The 21271-nt window shown below is 31.4% G+C and overlaps 1 protein-coding gene across 2 annotated transcripts in view; it reads left to right on the top strand.

Annotated features, from left to right (window-relative positions):
* Positions 1-4384: 4384 nt before the first annotated feature.
* The window catches only part of LOC143054844 (cyclic GMP-AMP synthase-like receptor 2), a 109718-nt gene continuing 92831 nt past the window's right edge, over positions 4385-21271 (top strand). The window contains exons 1-2 of one of the 2 annotated variants that reach the window (XM_076227901.1): positions 4385-5340; positions 6772-9451. In XM_076227901.1, coding sequence (XP_076084016.1) covers positions 7088-8812 — 1725 coding nt within the window. In that variant the 5' untranslated portion in view covers positions 4385-5340; positions 6772-7087 and the 3' untranslated portion in view covers positions 8813-9451. Of the gene's footprint in view, positions 5341-6771; positions 9452-21271 lie in introns of those variants that run through there. The other variant, XR_012971844.1, reaches the window with a different exon arrangement.

Raw genomic sequence — 21271 nt, forward strand, 5'->3', positions numbered from 1 at the left:
GACTGCCAATGTCGATTGCCAAATAAAATTGATCACGAGATTTAACAAAATGGATCTTAATATAAATTTAATACTAAACAGAAAACGATGAACTTGTGGCCAAGATGTTATGCCACAAACACAAGGTGTCAATATTTTTTATGTACACCAGATCTAGATTTCGACAATATATGTCTCTTCAGTGATGTTAGGGATCGAAACGGTATTTGGAAGACCATATAATTTACCCGTAATTTCAGATAGACTCTTGAATTTTAAGAGTCAATATAGGATGAACGGATCATATAAACCGGAGGGAAAATATGATACAAGCCCAAACGAAAAAATATAAACGAGTCTAAATTGAAAACTACGTTCAAACCTATGATTGCGTTGGATAAAAACCGCAATTTTTATACGTGTGCATGTAAAACAAATTTCGTTGTAGAAGGGTCTAAATACAGCACAAACAACATTTTCCAAAAGACCAAAATATATATATATAAGTAGAATAACAAAAATACTATAAGTACGTCTGAGTCAGTGACAACTCCACAACAGATTTATCCATCGGATCACCAGCAATGATGGTGATACATGGCTGTGTACATTATGTATATACAACACGTCTAAACATCAACCCAACAACGTTAGATCTGTAAATTTGCTTTCGCAAATTTTTTGTTCTTCCCTCGCCGGGATTCGAACCCATGCTACTGAGACATCGTGACACCAAATCGCCTGCACTGTAGCCGTCCCGCTAGACCACACGACCACCTGGGCTTCACTGAAACAAATTTCGTTGAAGAAGGGTCTTAATACAGCACAAACAAAGTTTTCCAAAAGACCCAAAAAGTGAAAAAGTATTTTTAAACAAAACGCATTTGACTAACAGGTCGAACAACTGATGTTCTTTAACCCTGATGACTGCCATTGGCGATTGCCAAATAAAATTGATCACAAGATGTAACAAAACAGATCTTAATATGAATTTAATACTAAACAGAAAACAATTAACTTGTGGCCAAGATGTTATGCCACAAACATAAGGTGTCAATATATTTTTTGTACAGCAGATCCGGATTTCGACAATAAATGTCTCTTCTGTGATGTTAGGAATCGAAACGGTATTTGGAAAGCCATATAATTTACCCTCAATTTAAGATAGACTCTTGAATTTTAAGAGTCAATATAGGATGAACGGATCATATAAACCGGAGGGAAAATATGATACAAGCCTTAACGAAAAAATATAAACAAGTCTAAATTGAAAACTAAGTTCAAACCTATGATTGCGTTGGATAAAAACCGCAATTTTTATACGTGTGCATGTAAAACAAATTTCGTTGAAGAAGGGTCTAAATACAGCACAAACAACATTTTCCAAAAGACCAAAAAAGTGAAAAAGTATATTTAAACAAAACGCATTTGACTAACAGGTCGAACAACTGATGTTCTTTAACCCTGCTGACTGCCATTGGCGATTGCTAAATGAAAATGGTCATGAGATGTAACAAAACGTATCTTAATATAAATTTAATACTAAACAGAAAACAATTAACTGGTGGCCAAGATGTTATGGCACAAACATAAGTCGTCAATATATTTTTTACACCAGATCCGGATTTCGACAATAAATGTCTCTTCAGTGATGTTAGATATCGAAACGGTATTTGGAAAGCCATATAATTTACCCTCAATTTAAGATAGACTCTTGAATTTTAAGAGTCAATATAGGATGAAAGGATTAAATAAACCGGAGGGAAAATATGATACAAGCCCAAACGAAAATATAAATTTAATACTAAACAGAAAACAATTAACTTGTGGCCAAGATGTTATGGCACAAACATAAGTTGTCAATATATTTTTTACACCAGATCCGGATTTCGACAATAAATGTCTCTTCAGTGATGTTAGGAATTTTCTTTAACCCTGCTGACTGCCATTGGCGATTGCCAAATAAAATTGATCACAAGATGTAACAAAACGGATCTTAATATAAATTTAATACTAAACAGAAAACAATTAACTTGTGACCAAGATGTTATGCCACAAACATAAAGTGTCAATATATTTTTTGTACACCAGATCCGGATTTCGACAATATATTGCTCTTATATATATACACTTTTGTGTATTTGTAGTGTGAATTGAAAATATACAGAAAACTAATGATTCAACAACTCATGTTCAATTAATAACAAAGAATGAACTCATTAAGTAACTATTAACTTTAAAAAAAAACAACAATAATTGACCAATCGTTACGTGTCTGGCGTAAATACAAAATTTAATCCTGGTATCTAGGATGAGTTTATTTAAATCCACAATGTATGGTTTTCTCTGAAATAACGTTGCTTATTATATGTTGGATTGTATGTATATTTCGAAATTGGTTCTTTAATTATGATGATCTCTATTTTGTTAAAGTGCGAATTACATTTCGCCGGTCAACCAAGATATTATAGAACTATAAATTAAAGACACAACAGACACGGCTTCCTCCACCCCATTTTTAGACTTGTACCTCGAATTTGACACCAGCGGTCATCTCAGTACCGAAATTTATGACAAACGAGATAATTTTAATTTTGAAATTATAATTTTCCCCATCTCAGTAGCAATACACATAATTCACCACATATGTAATATACATTTCTCATGTAATTCGGTATTCAAAAGTAAAATCACAAAACAACTGAACTCCGATGTAAAATAATCAAATGGCAAAATCAAAAGATGAAACACACCAAACATATGGATAACAACTGTCAAATTCCTGACCTGGTACAGGCATTTTCCTATGTAAAAAATGGTGAATTAAACCTGGCTTTATTGCTAGCTAAACCTCCTACTTGCATGGCAATCGCGCCAAGAGCATGTAGCTGCTACTCAGACTTTATAAAACGTCAACAGTGTCTGAGCAGTAAGACGATGAACCAGGGTTACCCAAAAGAACGTCGGCCTTTAAAAAAAGAAGGATCATCGGAAAATATTAAGAGGTAGTTGATAAGTGTTTCATACCAACTTGATAAATAACATATGATGGTCTCCGCGTACAGATTCTAGGTTCTTACGCTGTTTATCATCTTAATAAAACTCTATAGTGTTCTTTTAGTTGTCTTTGGAAATATAACTATTACCATTTTATTTAAAATAAGGAGACGTGGTATAATTTCATGTGAGTAGATGTAAACAATTATAAGCAACCGTACGCCCTTAAACAATGAGTAAACCAATACCGTATGGTCAAATATAAAAGGCCCCGACATGAAAATACGAAACTATCTACTTCAGAAATTAATGGCATAATTTAATTATAAAATCTATCAACGAAAAACAATTATGACAGATATGAACTAAGGAGATGAGTCCCTTTTTTTATAATATCCTTTCGGCGGTGATCGGTACTTACTGTTGTGCTGAAGTCATTATTTGTGTTCGTTTTTGCTGATGAGCGTTGACTATATGCCATGTTGACATTTTTGTTTATTTTTTAGTGGTTAAGATTGTTCAAAACACAATGTGGACTATTTTACATATTTACGTATTATGTCTTTTTGTTTTGTTCATCCATTGTTGCCAATATAACTTTATGAGACTATCATACAAGTGAGAGGTTTAGCTAACTATAAAACCAGTTTAAATCAATCATTTTCCTCATACGCAAATACCTGCTCCAAATCAGAAATATGACAGTTGTTTTCCATTCGTTTGATGTTTGAGCTTTTGATTTTTGCCATTTGATGAGGGTCTTTCCGATTGAATTTTCTTTGGAGTTCAATATTATTGTTATTTTACTTTTCATATATAACAAATAAGTGCCAGTTTGTTAAAAGCCAAAGAAGTTCCTGAATATATGATTTTTTATGTTAAAAATGAAACCGTAGTCCCCTAACATATGTGTAAACGATTAAACATATTAAACCGATACTTTTAAACGTACTACAACTACCCTAACCTAATAGATTTATAATTATGTTATAGTACGTATACTTTTATTCACGATCTTTAATTAGATATGCACTTGATTATTCCTTATTTTCAAAGTGCAATATAAAATTCTACTCGGGACAATATTCCCCAATATTATGCAATAACCCTTTTATTGTATAGCAATATAATATTTGAAAGTAAAAATTTGTTTAAACTAAGATTTTGTCGTTGATGACGTCATGAATTTTGATGATTTATTGCACTAGTGCAATATTATAATTTATTGCACGCTAACTTTTGGTTACTTTCTGTGGGAAATATTATATTGCTATGCAATAATAGGATATATTCATTTTGGAAGCTTTTGTTATTAAACATGTTAAATATTAATGGGTATTTAATAGTGGTTTACTTTTACCAATCGTGAATTGGATGGAGAGTTGTCTCATAGTCACTCATACCAATGACTACTGATTTTTTTCAGTTTGCTCTTCTGTTGTGCTTTTACATAACTCTCTGAGAAAATGGGAAGGTTTGATCGTTCAATGGTTGTTGCATAATATCTCTTATATTTATTTTTCTTTAATTGCTTTGTCATAAATTAGACCGTTGATTTTCTAGTTGAATTTTTCAAATTTTTCATGTTAGGGCATTTTATAGAGTACTATACGGTATTGGATTTTCTATAGTTGAATGCCGAACGATTGCCTATGACTGTTGACAACCACTTCTTGATAGTTGTCTTATTTATTGTATTAGCAAACATACCACATCTCTTAACTAATATTTATATACGTAGAATAATTAGGATTAGACGGGAGTGTAAAAAGTGGACAGTCATCTCCAAATGAATAATCATTGGTTTTCACACATTTGGATTTACTCCTACCTATAATGAGGTCTATAATGAAGGGAACCATAAAAATCGTCCCGGAGGCATGAAATTAATAACGTGTCGAAACGATTTTTTTTAACATAGACGAAAGAAAACTTCTTTATTTTATCATTAACTCATTGGCGTGTATAGTAATCAGTTCAGCTTTTTACAGATTTTAGACATGTACCCTTATTCATATGTAAGAGACAGGACTACTCATGACCATACAATTTTCTAAAACAACATCAACAGTGCCGAACAACTACAATATTTGGAAATACTATACCTGTCCTATTGAGGAATTTCGTGGAGTATTAGAAACTCGAAGTGGAAATAATCAATACTTCAACAATTTGAATATTCCATCAGGGGATTGGCGAAATAAGCTTCCACCTGATGGTGAACATAACATCAAAAGATTATCTGAAAGCGAGGCAAACTCTAGTGAAGCTTCCTCAGATTTAGAAACAGATACATATACCGGAGAAGACGACGTTGACGAAGACAATGGAAGACCAGAAAATCTTAACCTTGAATTAGGGAAGGTCTGTATAACTAGAAAAATGCGACACCCCTCCTATTTAAAAAAAGATAAAGCCCACTGTTTTTCAGAAAACCAGTCAGCCCCTTTTGTCGGGTTGTTGTCTCTTTGACAAATTTCTCTTTCATTTTCAATTTTATATAGATTGTATAAAATGTTTTATTCAACATAACATATTCAAAGATTGAATTCTAACATATCTCTTCAATTAGGCGTACACTATGGGCTGCAAATGGTTTACTCTGTCTAGTAGTTTGATATTTTCATGATCTACGTTTTTAAATTAACATACTAGGTGCTTGGAGCATGTTGCTTCATGTTGAGGGCCTCATCGTCACTTTGAGATGACGAACAGCAATACAAGCGTTGTTCTTTTGCTTTAATTTGTGTGAATGTTTTTCTTTACACCACCTATTTTTGGTCCTCATTTATATCCACGATAATGTTTTCAGTTCAAATCTTTTCATGAAAGCGGGATTTATATACTTGAATATGTACATCATGCAGACCGTACTGCAATGGTCACTGGAATTTTGGTTACACCAAATCAGACACTTTATATCTGAGAAACTGGCTACTTATGCCCTCAATTTTAGAATTAATACATACATTTTGTATTATTCAAAATTATCAATCAATTGTGTGTTCAATAAGGATCACAAGTACTTCAACTTTCATTTGATGGTTTAACGTTAACCATATGCGTAGGAACTATTTTGTTGATAGTTTAACGTTAACCATTATGCGTAGGAACTATTTTGTTGATAGTTTAACGTTAACCATTATGCGTAGAAACTATTTTGTTGATAGTTTAACATTAACCATAATGCGTAGGAACTATTTTGTTGATAGTTTAAAATTAACCGTTATGCGTAGGAACTATTTTGTTGATAGTTTAACATTAACCATTATCATGATTATGCGTAGGAACTATTCTGTTTTACTACTTTTTAGTATTTTCTCTTTTGACCGGAACCGATTAGTTGGTGTTACATCTTACACAGTCTTTTAAATTATTTTTGAAAAGAATTCTGCTTCAGCCGGTGCCTGGGTCATTTTGAAGTGAGGTGAGATGTTTCTTTTGCTCCGTCTTGAAGGCTTCATTGTGACTTTGGGTTTAAGAACATCAATAAAATCGCATTTCCTTTTCTTTTTGTGTAAGTAAAATTTGGATCTTTTCTTTTTCTTGTGAAATTTGCATAATTGAATAGCCACAAAGTTGTCGTTTGGTATTTTTGTAATTAAACTTTTTAATTACAAGGACATTGTTTCATAAGCATAGTCTAATGTAATTTGTGTATGCTGAAATAAGTGGTATAGTAACACAAATACATGTATTGCAAAAATAGTTTTGTAGCATCATTCTTCTTGCTTAGATTGTTAAAATTAGTGAAATGAATAAAAACATTTAAAATGTAATACAAACATTTATAAGATTTCAGATGAGCTTTATCGACAAGACTTGAGTGACCAATGCCAGCATTCACAGGGTCAAGAATCAACAAGTTTAAAACACAAAGATCTAGATGAAGTATTGAAGGAATACTTGAAAGTTTTAGATACCTGGCAGCAAGAAGTGTATAACATTCGAATAGCACATCATAAGATATGGAAGTACAGCCGCGTCAGTCGTAGAATTAAGCAACACCGAGCCGGAAGTCGGGTAGAATCACAGACGCGTATCCTTCCACCGGGAAAGGATACCGATGTTGATTATATGTTTGAACTCGATGGTATACTAGTAAATTGTGATGACGAATGCAAAGGCATTTACTAGAAACATAGCAACGATTCTCCAGCATTTGGAACAGTTTACGTCGACAAAGAGTACTGCAAACAACTGGAAAAAAAACCACAATGATATATTTACTGCCGATACTTTTGAATGGAAGCAAGATGAAAATGCCTATTTATTATCGCCCAGCAAATTCAAGGAAAATGTCGTTAATGCAAGTCATTTTGAGTTTTCAAGAGATAAAAACGTTTCCGCAGCAAGTCCATCAATATCTGGGAAGGGGGCTGTCAATGAATATGATACTGTTCCATGTCTCAGGTTATCAAAATGGCCAAAACTTGCAGACGCATGGAAATCGAGAGGCCCTTATAGCGAAAGATACACTTTCAATTCTAAATGGAAAGAATCACTTGTGAATGTCGTGCCTTTATTTCTTGTCCCAACTGGCAACCCATTGTCTAGGAATAAACAGGAGCAATTTAGACTTTCTTTTTCAATGGTCGAAATTAAATGTTTTGATCAACTGAGGGCTAAAATGAGAACGAATTATGGTATTGCAAAATATGCTTTTAAACAATTTTTCTGTTCAGAAAGTTGTGACTTACTAAGCTCATATCATATAAAAACTATTTTCCTTTGGATTGTTGAAGAGCTGAGCATTAATGACTGGGACCATATTTCACCAATAAATTTTGTCAGAACAGTGTTTTCTGAAATGAAAAGTTGTATTTTAGAACAGAGCGTTCGGCATTTTTTTGTAAACGGTTGTAATATATTTCCTTCCCACAAACTTTTGGACGACAACATTTCATTTTACAACAAAAACTTTGAACGCGATACCGAAATTATTTCACAAGCAGTTACTGATTTGCTCAGAAGTGATCTTGATATTTCATCCGACAGTGGAAGCATGCTGAAAGATGCAAGGTCGCAACTTCGGTTGTTAGCCTCGCAAGAGATAACGAACAGATATATCGGAGGTTATTTGACTCGCTTGTTAAGTATGACTACGTTTTCCTTGTTTGAAAATGAGCGTCAAGGCACATTATTGGAAACTATTGATAACATTAGAACAGTATTCAGCTCTTATCAGGCAGATAAACATTTAAAGAAAATAGTAAATGCGATCAATATTTTTATTGTAAGCGTACAAACTCGTAATTCAACAATCATAAAACTAATAACAAGCCATATCAATAGGTTTGATGACTTAACTGAAACAGCACATGCCGCTTTTGAGTTGTATGTAATGAAAAAGTACAAAGACGTTGAATCAATTATCAACAGTAGCGTAGGTAACCAGTTTAGACCGGGTGAAATAGGAGTTTCTATAACGAAATATCACAAAGAGTATGAACTAGACACACCTATTCACTTTGTAATAATCGAACTGGAAAAGAGATATGTTAGTTGTCCTCGGTTTTATATCGATCCTACTCTGATGATAAAACACTTACAAATTCAAATTCAACTGAAGGAAGGTTCTGAAGTCCGTAATTCTGAAACGCTATCTATTTTTCAGAAACACATGTTGGAAATGGAAGATATTATCAAACAACTGTCGGCAAGAGTACCATATATTGGAAAATTGTCATATAAATTTGCCGCTGTGTACCTCATACATGGCTATAGAAAACAATTTAAAGAATTTGGTATGAACATACGTTTAACTATACCAGAAAATATTAACCTAGATTCCTTTAACCAAAGAATGTTTGCGAAGAACTTTGATCTTAGATAGCAGTTTATCATAATCAAATATAAACGCGCATGTAAAACAAATTTTGATATTTATTGTAGCCTATCATGTTTTGTCCATTCATTTGTTTGCCCATTATACTTGTTCCGATAATACTGGAACATAGGAAATATGTTAATTGAAGATCAGTTTTAATTTGTCAATGGAAAAATAAAAAAAAGAGAAAACACAGAGCAAAAATAATATGTAGACAACAACACAAAATTTTCTCATTTTTACGGTGTCATATTTTTTCATACTCGGAGACTTAATTAGCCTACTATACAGTATTGAATGTGCCAAATGTCATATTCATATCATGACATACACAGTTAGGTAAAAAAACTTCAAATTCCTATGCAACAAATAAGGCTTAAAATTTGTGTTATGCATGTGTATTTTTATGAAAGGAGCATCTTCCATAAATTTGATCTCCATCGGTTTTAATGGTGAAATGTAATCTATTGTTGATGTAACCATAGCAACAATTTGCATTTATTTGATACAACATATTGCAAAAAGTATACATAATAATAAAAAAAATAAAAAATAATTCGCCTTAAGTTAGTTAATTTAGTTCAATTTTGTCAAAATACGTTACTTAACGTGTATAATGAATTATTCACTTCCAAGTGAATACTTCAACCTCGTTGAAACCGTATTAAGGCGACTTTTGATTTAACCTCTTATTTGAAAATGGGTAAGGAATTTATAGTGATTAAGGAAAATAATGTCATCATTAAAAATCCACAAAATATCATTCTTGCACAGGTAAAACAACGAAACATTATTTTTCACCTCAAACAGACTTAGAAAAAAGTGAAAATTAAATGCAAATCGGATAATATGAATTTGACATCTTATGCCCTTGCAATATTAATGTATTATGAAGTATTGTGTAATTTTTGTTTTGTTCAGTTTATATTTATTCATTTTATTTCTAGTCAAAACCGAATATTTGTTGTATTCTTGTTATCGACCCTGATTTCATTAAAATCATATTTTGGAATGGGCGATACACATTTTGGTGATTTGTCTTAATCGAATAGTCGCACTCAACACAATATTGAATATATTGAATTACTTATTTCACATGTGGTTAGATATAAGCCAGTTTGGAAAGAGAAGTGTACTAGGGACGTTTGGTGAAACCTCCATTATTATTTTTATCTTAAAATACTTGTTTTTAACCTTGTTAGTAATGACCATTTCGAAAACGTCTGTAAAATATAACATATACATGTATAATGCAGAGTTTAATTAGTTTGAATAGTTTGAATAAACAAAATTTAATGAAGCTATAATTAAAAAAAAACATTCCGTTGAAACCGATTCTAGGGGCCATCGTCAATTTGGAGTAAAAGTGCAAGTTTGCTTCATATTAAAGTTACAGAAGCTTGAGATGAAGAACATATATTAAAGTGCTGCGCATTTGCTTTTAAATTCGATTTTTTTTTGTGTATGGCATGTGCACAATATCTCTGACGGAAAAAAATTGGCCACTTATCTTGTGTTAAATTAAACAGAAACAATTCCTGTTTGTTGAATATGTTTCCATGATGTTATGATAAGGAAAAATTACAAACAGAAACACCATAAAAATTTTATACGGTGAATTATTTACTGCAAACAATCCTATAGACCAAAATATTTGAAAATCATGAAACAGTGACGGGAATATACATCAGAAAAGTACACAGAACTACCAATAATTTTTAAAACCCGCTCCGCAGAAAATGTTACATAATGCAATATTTGATTAGCTCAAACATGACAATTTTTTCTCTCAGTGAACAATTATAGGAAAAATATAATAACACACATTTGGAAAACATAATATTTTTTGTATCATTACAAAAATATCTGTAATTTTTTTTATTAAACTTGTGCAACAAAACATGATTCAGACTGAAAAAAAACATTGGTCGAGCAGACTTTTTAATGGCAAAGAAATAGGGTCAAGTACAAATTAGTATAGGTGAGTACTTTATTTGGCCCTTTTAACATTTTTTGATTCGAGTGTCACTGATGAGTCTTTTAATTTGTAGACGAAACGCGCGTCTGACGTAAATATAAAATCTAATCCTCTTATCTTTGATGAGTTTATTGGTTAAAACTGGTTTATGTTTTGGTCATTTCAGACTTTTACTTGTTGGTATTGTTTTATTCATAATAATAAGATTTTGGTAGGGTTTAATTTGCTCAGCATTTAGTTGTCTATGTCGTGACTTGTTTACTGTTGTTTATCCTACGGTATTATATTGTTTTCTACCATGGTGTTTATTTTCGATTGTTGAGTTTGAATGTACTGTCTGGTATCTTTTGTCTATTTGGTATTTTTTTCATATACATCCTATTGATATATCCTAAATTATCATCAACGAGTTTGTAATGATATGGACATTTAAATGCCGAACAAATATCTTTTGAAAAAATGCCGAAAAGGAAAAACTACAGTTTTTTTTAATGTTTTTATGATCCCAAAAATACATTATTTCGACGAATAATTTTTGTTTCTAGATCATAATCCAGTGTAAGGACTATATCTCAAGAATATTAAGAACATAATGCTTTCATAATTTCATTGAGAAGTCCATTTGAAACAAATCCACTGACGAAATAAAATAAAAAAAATCCGAGGAAAAGTTAAAACGAAAGTCCCTCATTAAATGGCAAAATCAAGCTGTTCAAACACATCAATTGAATGGGAAAAAAACTGTCGTATTCCTGAAATAGAGCAGTCATTTTGTTCTGTGAAAAATGGTTGATTAAACATAGGTTCATAGCTAGCTAAATCTCTCAGTTGTATGAAAGTCGCGTAAATTTTCTTTATATTGACAACGATGTGTGAACAAAACAATAAGACATACTAGGTAAAAATGTAAAAAAAATGTCAATTTCGCTTTCTCATCAGTTTTCTGTTCTTCATGAATGTTTATGAAAAGTGTGCATACAAAGAGTTGTAAGGGTTTGCTTATCAATAAGGCCAAAAGCAGTTGAAAGTTATAAATCGATTTAAACTGAGGACATCCCGTGTTCATCTTTCAGTCGAATTATGATAGCGCAAAAACGATGATTTAGGGAGCAATTAGTTATCAAAGGTACCAGGATTATAATTTAGTACTTCCACCAGCAGTGGCATCAACCCAGTGGTGTAAATATTTCTTTGTTTGGTTTCTTTGGTTTGTGCGTGTGAATGTTAATTGTGTTCTTGGTGAGAAGGGGTATATGTGAATGCAGAGACATATGACCCGGGAACGGGGATCGACCATATTCGTTCCATATACATGCAAAGGTGAAGGAAAACCTATAAGCATCTTTCCGCTTTTGACATTTCATTTGTTAGTAGATATAGAATGTGAAATATTTGGCTTGTTATCTTAAGAACCCCCCCCCCCCCAAAAAAAAAAACAACAAAAAAACAACAGAGTTTAATTTACCCATACGTCACTGATATTCAAAGCTTAGAAGGACACTGTATGTTGCCCTGTAAATGACTTACGGTTATTATTTCTTTTGGTAACTGTTGCAGATATTTATATATTATTGTTTTGTTCATATGGGAGCACTCAATATGAATGCAATTTTATATTTTTTATGCATCATTCCGTATGTGTGTATAACCAATCCTTTAGTAGCCTTGGAATATGTGGGCGTATCCATCAAATTGCAAATTTTATTGAGTCATAAAATATCAACTTGTATGAATATTGACCTATCAGAATGTCGAAGTAATATGAAATATACAACTTATGTTATCCTTTACATGTGATTTTGCAAATATTGAAAAGAAGGTATTACACTTATTTATATACAAATGACAATATATACTTATGTTTTTTCTCATTTAAGTTGCTTCTAATTTGGCATACGTATATTACATAAAGCTTACGATACACTATAGATATTGTTCATTGTTGTAGAGTGTTCGGTGAAGTTTAAACGTTTAAATAATTTTCCTTTGGTATATTGATAGTTGTCATAACTCCCATTATTCCATTGTTTATATATATTGTAAAGCTTTTCTACTAATTTTTTTCTCATAATAAAATTTTGTATGTTTTATATTGAGGTGAGGCTATAACATCAGAGAATAAATAAATTTGGTGTATTTACTGTCTTCTGATTGGTTAAAGTTATAAGTTTTATTTTCAATGTTGTCAATGTTGATGGTGACACGCCCACTGTGACGTTGAGTATTCATACGCCAACATGTGTGTACGTTATTATAAATTATATTGTTAATATAAATAACATAAAAAGTTTTTTGAGCCTTATTTATGATATAAATTTATTTATAATGAATGGCAATAATTTATTTTGATTTTATTGAACCATAAAACTAATTTTTGACTCTTCACATTTTACATAATCCGCGAATTCAATGTGAAGAGTCAAAAATTAGTTTTATGGTTAAATAAATTCAAAATAGATAATAGCCATTCATTAATTGAAATTGTAAAAGTTATAAAAAAAAATGTAAGTATGTGGACAAATTTGAAAAAAAAGATCTGGTCATGCAACAGAACGCTTCTGATAAGATATAATTGACGAAAACTTCTAGACGATTAGACAACAACTATTGATAACGGCAAAGATATGAAGGTGCATCTTGTTAGCTTTAAAAAAGCAAACAAATTTGTTCATATATATGTGCTTAAAACCTTAACCAAAACTAATAGTTTTTGTTCTTTATCTCAAGTGATGTTTTAATTTCTTTTTCTTTAACGTGAATATGTAGGTCATTTTGTCTATCTTTAATTTGTTTACTTATTGGATCAAAATAATATCCCGCAACTGATAAATCGATATATAGCTTTGTATCATGTATCTACTGTCAATCGTCACATACTTGAATACGATATAGTACTTTAACTGGGATAAGAAATTCCTTAGTTTTTCGATAAATTCAAAGTTTTGTAGGAAATTTATAAAAATGACCACATAATTGATTTTGATGTCAACACCGAAGTGCTGATTACTAGGATGGTGATATCCTCGGGGACGAATCATCCACCAGCAGTGGCATCGACCCAGTGGTGTAAATAGTTATCAAAGGTACCAGGATTATAATTTAATACGCCAGATCGCGTTTAGAATTATGTATTTTTTATAGACTTGGATAAATCACCAAACTAGATATTTACGAAAACGCAAATTTTCCTCTTATCCACAAGACTTAGTCATTGCTTGACAGTAAAAAGGTAAATAACAATATTTCAAAATTGTTTTAACCACTGATGGAAATATTTCAAAATTGTTTTTACCACTGATGGAAATATTTAAGAAATGTTTTTACCGCTGTTGCAGAAAGTCCAGATTGTCCTGTTTACTAATTATAACCACTAGCTGGGTAATTTCTATCCTAGGCGATGGAAATAGATTTGGGAAACATATTCCTTATATCATGAATAAATATATGAGGTATGCTGAACCGCAAAAGAAACGTCGTTTTCTTCGAAAGCCTAAATTTTCAAATGCTTGAACAAAATATCTATTTACCTTTGGTTTAGGTAAATTACCTTCAAATGATGCAAGATTATGTTTAAATCTCCCTCATGGCTGCTTGCCTTTATTAATTCTGTCGTTCTAATAGGGGTCTGAATAGTTCCATAAGACACGTTTCGCAGTTACATTTTATGATGATGAGATGCACTTTGAACCCGAGGCTACATAAGGGTATTTTAGAGGTACGAAGTTTTTGTATCATTCCAATCTGTTTGATGCAGTACTGATGCCACGACTTAACCACGATAAAGAGAACAGGCAATAGGACGTTTGAATGCTGGACAGCGACTTTAAGTTGTTGCAAATGCATTTAACTGCAACGTACGCATCACCCAACGTCTACGTGAACGTCACAATGCAAAAAAACTGTGCAAATGACCGTCCACGTACTCAACGCCAATAGCGGACCTGGATTTAATAAATCTGTGATATGGTAGTGAAAAAGTTTATCAATGAACAGTAAATGAACTGAAATTATGAGAATTTGTTAAATACCAAAGGTATTTATACGCCTATTCAATAAAAAATATAGCATTTATTCTTCCATTATGTTTGCCTTAAATTACTGCTACGTTTCTTTTGACGTTAAGTATATGTATCAGTGAGGTGTGTTTTGTCGTTCAAGCTTTCATCATAAATGTTAGCAAACAAGAACAGAGGAAAACATTTTCATACACATTAACTTTAAAAAACACATTGCTGAAATGATCTTGACAAACATTGGTACACGTTTATTGTTCTTTGTGTTTTTCTGTTGTGCGTTCCCATGTAATATTTCTTTTTTAAATCTATGATTGTTCTATGTTTCATAGAAAAAGATTCACCTCTGTTACTTTAAATATCGTACTGTTTTATCATGTTTATGGATTTATATGTCCAAAGAAAAGTTTTCTCTATTTTTACAGTTTAAGTCGATATCTTATTTATTTGTAAGAAAATGCATCTTTTAAACAAAGAAAACAAGATATATCATCGAAATTAAGTGGTCATAATCTTGACTTTGATATAAATATGATAAACAAGATGATAATGCTAAACAATATCTACACTTTCCAACCCTGATTTCCTGTTGATTACAACAGATGTAATAACCTTTATGAAGAGTTTAGTATAAAAGAAAAACATTATTCAATTGCATTTTTACAACTTTTTAACAGTCGAATATACACGATATACTTCTGACGAGTCATTTTTGAAAACTGAATATTAATTGGTAAGATACTGCCCTTATACAGCACAAACATTGCACTTATTGGTGATTTTAATGCCAGAACCTCTACTGTTTCAGATAACATTATTTCTGATGAAAATTTGTTAGTAAGAAATTGTAGATATTGATGTCTTTTATGATAATAGTTTTTCATATGTTCGTCTAACAGATAAAAGTATTTCTTTTGAGAGATATAGCGAAGGCAATGATTGAGTATATAGATATATTAATTTGTTATAGAACTTTGTAATAACAAGTTACTGTTTTATTTATGTTTGTAATGGCAGGTTATTTACTGTTAAGAATATTGGTTGTATAACTTGTAATAATTCGAGTTTAGTAGATAATTTTATTATATATGTCTCTATGAATGTTTGCAAGTATATCAGATTTTAGTATTGTTAATTTCAATCCCATGGTCTATTTATGTCCAAAATACATTATATTTTTCATATGTATTTCCTTCGAGCAACTCATTAAACAATTCATATTATACAATTAACAGTAGTACTTACATTAGATGCAACAGTACACAAACAGACTCATTTTAATCAGGTGTTACCAAATGATCAATACGACAATTAAATTGTATTTTGAATGGTATTGAAATTGACACAGTCACCAGAGAAAGTGTGAACAGTCTAGTGAATAATCCAGGTCGTGTACCTTTAGACACGGTTGAAACTGTTTGGGAAATAAAAAATACGAAACTACACAACCCCGACAATGAAAACAAACATTAGTTAAACATAGAATGCCCAAACAAACGAGATAAATTTCATAAGAGCAAGAATACATATATAAAAGAGAAATTCGATGCAAAAAACACATTATTACATGTTACACAGTGTGTTAGTGACCTAATACGATATATATATATGAGGTCAGTAAATTTCATATGGGTTCGAACGTAGCAACGTTAACACAAATGTCTAAAAAAAAGTTAATACTGATGGCCGACATACTGATAGTTGTTAATATTTGTGTCATTTTGGTCTTTTGTGGATAGTTGTCTCATTGGCAATCATACCACATATTCTTTTTTATATGATGTCGTATGAGCCTCTGAAAGATATTACTTTAGGTTTAGACACATTATACCTTCTCCTTTACTTTGGAGGAATTTACCAAATGAAATGCTGTTAATATGTTACGTAATTAACCCCATTATAGATACCAGACTTAAAATTTCATGTTTGCGACAAACGCGTGGTTCGTCTAGAAAGACTCATCAGTGACGGTCGAATAAAAAAAATATTTTAAGGGGCAAAATAAAGTACGGAGTTGAAGATTATTGAGGACCAAAAATTCCTAAAAGTTTTGCCAAATACAACTAAGGTTATCTATTCCTGAGGTAGAACAGCACATTCAAAGTTTTGTTAACAGTTAATTTATAATTATGGACATATCAATGATAACTCAAGTCAACACAGCAGTGCTGACTACAGGGTTGGTGATACCCTCGGGGAAAAAAATCTCCACGAGCAGTGGCATCGAACAAGTTGTTGTAAATAAAGTCATCATAGATACAAGGATTAAAATTTTATATTTACGCTAGACGCGTGTTACGTCTAAATATGACTCAACGTGACGCTCGAATAAAAAAAAATGTTTTAAGGGCCAAACAAGGTATGAAATTGAAGAGCATTGAACACCAAAAATTCCTGAAAGTTTTGCCAAATACAGTTAAGGTAATATATTCCCTGAGAAAGTATTTCAAAAATTCAAAGTTTTGTTAACAGTTAAGTAATCATAGTGATTATATTTGCGTACATTACTTGAAAACAATTAGGATATAACATAGCTACACGTTAATCATTGAGTTAGACATGCGCAAAATTATGCGCAAAATGGCAAAACATTTGCCCTCATCCAGAACGCTCTGGCAGTCCCAATTTTGTGATTTCATATCGACATTATATAATTTGTTCCTAAATAATGATGTCACTTTTCAATTGGACGGTATACAAACATCCATTAATTGATTTTTAATAAACGTTAGCAAAAGAGGGACTGAGGATACCAGAGAGACAGTCAACCTCATAAATCGAATATAAACTGACAACGCCATGGCAAAACATTATCACCAGACAGCAGGATACATATAGCAACTCAGCATGGTCAAGCGCTCCCTTACCAATAATAAATCGTGTTTTGTATCTCCGCGTCATGAATGTAAATTAATGGTACCACAATCTAATGATGTGATGATAATGGTCAACGGGCGTGAATGCTAATTGATATAAATCAGTTATGTCAATCTTATCATAGCCGTATTTGACACAACCTTTTTCAAATTTTGATCTTCAGTGCTGTACAATTTTGTACTTTTTTTCACTTTCAATCTTTTATATCTGTACGTCACTGGTGAGTCTTGTGTGGACGAGACGCGTTTTTGTCGTATTGAATTTTAAACCTGATGTCTTTTGTTATCTATTAATCATGTGTTTCTTTGTCTAATACGTTCTCCTATTTGTTTGTATTGTAGTCCTGATATATTATGTTGTCATTTCAATGTTATATTTAACATTGCCATTAAAGTACGAGGTTTGGCTTGCCACAAAACTAGGTTCAACCCACCATTTTTATCTTTAAAAATGTCCTGTACCAAGTCAGGAAAATGGCCATTGTTATATCATAGTTCGTTAGTGTGTATGTAACATTTTAACGTTGTGTTTCCGTTGTGTCGTTTGTTTTCTCTTATATTTGAGCGTGAATTTACATTACTGTAAGACTTGTCACGGTACTTTTCTATCCCAAATTTATGTATTTGGTTTTGATGTTATATTTGTTATTCTCATCGAATTTTATCCGTTTCTGTGTGTGCTACATTTTAATGTTGTGTCGTTGTTCTCCTCTTATATTTAATGCGTTTGCTTCAGTTTTAGTTTGTTACCCCAATTTTGTTTTTGTCCATAGATTTACGAGTTTTGAACAGCGGTATACTACTGTTGCCTTTACTAATTAAATCAGATGCCTTAAATATACAAACGTGTACTAAACATTTCATATTGATGAACTATTTTTCTTTTCGAGATATTAGTTCCCTGTCAAAAAGACCCCTCTCCCCATAAAAAATATAAAAACTATGTAATGAAAATAAAATATTAACATTCTTAAGTCATAAAGTAGTCCACTTGCTGATAGTCTATACTTGAACAAACACTACACTTTAGTAACACTTTAAAACTATATAAGGTTACTATTGTTTTTTTAGATAAATGTGTCGTTATCAATTAAAGCTATGCACATGGATATGTTACCTCCCTCGTTTGTTATCAAAAGGCAAAAAGTACATTTTATTGAAAAAAAGTTAAGCTTTGATTAATACTGCAACAAGAAAATTGTGTAAATTCATGCAACTTTGTCAAACCTTGTTTTCACAAGACACGAATAATTCAGAAACAATATTGAAGTTATGGAAGGTAAGCTATTGATTTTATATATATATCAGTTGTTCGACCTGTTAGTCAAATGCGTTTTGTTTAAATATACTTTTTCACGTTTTTGGTCTTTTGGAAAATGTTGTTTGTGCTGTTTTTAGATCCTTCTACAACGAAATTTGTCTGACATGCACACGTATAAAAATTGCGGTTTTTATCCAACGCAATCATAGGTTTGAACGTAGTTTTCAATTTAGACTCGTATATATATATATATATAAATATACATCTTTATGAAATTTGTTTTCTATAAATATCAAGTAAAAAACATCGTAAATATGAATTTGAATATAAATAAATACAATAACATAAAGATAAAGATAATATAATAAAGAATAGAACCCACATAAGACCTTGGAGTTAAAACAAATAATGATATTTTTTTAATTTTGGTTTATTTTTGTGATACCGAAAGTTGTTATTATTTTGTTTTGCATATTTTATAGAAAAGAATTTGAAACAAATTTGACTTACCAAAATGCTTGCTTACATATTACTGATTCTCAGGGCAATTATACTGCTTTGCATTCCCACAAGTTTTCAAAAATGACGAGTTATATCTATTGTTAATGAAGAGTTTGGATGCTTTCACATTTCTTTTTCGCATAGAGAAAAATATTTCTTCTCGCTAGTGAAATATCTGTTCATTGCATATGATTAGTCAAAAATTTATTATAACGTTAAATTAACACCGTTTCTAAAAAAATTCTATTGTAACGGCATGTAAAAGTAGACATTCCTGATGAACTCATATATAAGTAAAGGCAACAGTAGTATACCGCTGTTCGAAATTCATAAATCGATTGAGAGAGAAAACCAAATCCGGGTTATAATCTAAAACTGAGGGAAACACATCAAGTATAAGAGAAATATGGCACAACAGAAACACAACATTAAAATGTAAAACAAAAAACACAAATTTCTGCAACTCTTTTTGTTATCTGATAACTTATTGTTATCTATAGACATATCCCTGTCGATTTATGTAGGTCTAGGTGCATTGCTATTGATAACGATTTTAGAAATTTGTACATAGTACTTGTTATCTAAATCAGGTTTTGTTTTCCAGAAAACAATAAGTTATTGGCACAAGACACTAATTTATCAGGCAGTGAATTAGTACCTTCGGGATTACCTTACAGGGACCTCCACTGTAGGGACTATTTATCCGTAAATCAATTCAAATCACCTTTACAAATACAGCAACACACACGCATGCGTTACAATTATGGCCGACTGTATTGTGCAGCTGAGGCTCAATTTGTACCCATTGGAATTTCGTACAACTACCAATCTACAGAACCATATGATAAAAGGACATGCAATATTCCTCTTCTGCCGATACACCAAGAAAAACTAGGAATACAAGAAACAACAAAGAAATAGACTGGCGTGGTAAATTAGAGTATCTAGTTTACTTGCAATAGCATTTTTATTTACAGATATTTAATTGAAGAAAAGTAAACTTAAGATTGAAAACTCTCATAATTTTTATGTGTGTATGTTGGATAATTTGTTCAAGGAAATGCAAGAATCAAATGTATCAAATAAAAAATGCTTATTATTAATCGTGTTGTTTGGTTTTTTTTTTTTAACAATTTTGCTTAATTGATGGAAGATTTCAGTGCGTATGTTAGTTTCCAATTAAAAAAACATTAAAAAAACAACCAAAAATAAAATATACTTGTAAAAATATTAATATTTATAAGTTATATTCTTGAAAATTGGTTCTTGTAAATGAAAATTCACATTAAATTTCTGCATTCCTGCATCACATTTTGCTAACTCGATAGACAATTTTGTCCTTAGGTCCTCTGTTTTGTACAATCCAACATAGCGACGGACACCCTAGTTGTGGCAAATACGGCTAAGGTAATCTATTTTTGAGATAAGTAGTTATCAAATGTACCAGGATTATAATTTAATACGCCAGACGTTCATTAGAAATTCCGTAGTTTTTCGAAAAGTTCAAAGCTTTGTTAACAGGAAATTTATAAAAACAAATTGTCTTACACCGGATATGTAGTATGTAACAGATTGTTTAATGTAAGACTTACAATTCAAAAGATATATTTTTCAAAAGATTTAAAAAAAAAAATACATATAATAGACCTAACAATTATCACAAAATTAAACTACTGTTCTGTGATCTATACAGGTTAACTTTTACAAATTGTAACATTGAATGGGGAGTTGTCTCATTTCAGCCATATCTTATCTACTTATTTCTATAGATCTGCATATTAACATTAAGAAAGGTTGATTAAGGCAATGGAGGAATTAGTCCTTTCTTGCCTATAT

This window comes from Mytilus galloprovincialis, chromosome 12 (genome assembly GCF_965363235.1).
Source record: "Mytilus galloprovincialis chromosome 12, xbMytGall1.hap1.1, whole genome shotgun sequence".
In the NCBI taxonomy this organism is placed as follows: domain Eukaryota; kingdom Metazoa; phylum Mollusca; class Bivalvia; order Mytilida; family Mytilidae; genus Mytilus; species Mytilus galloprovincialis.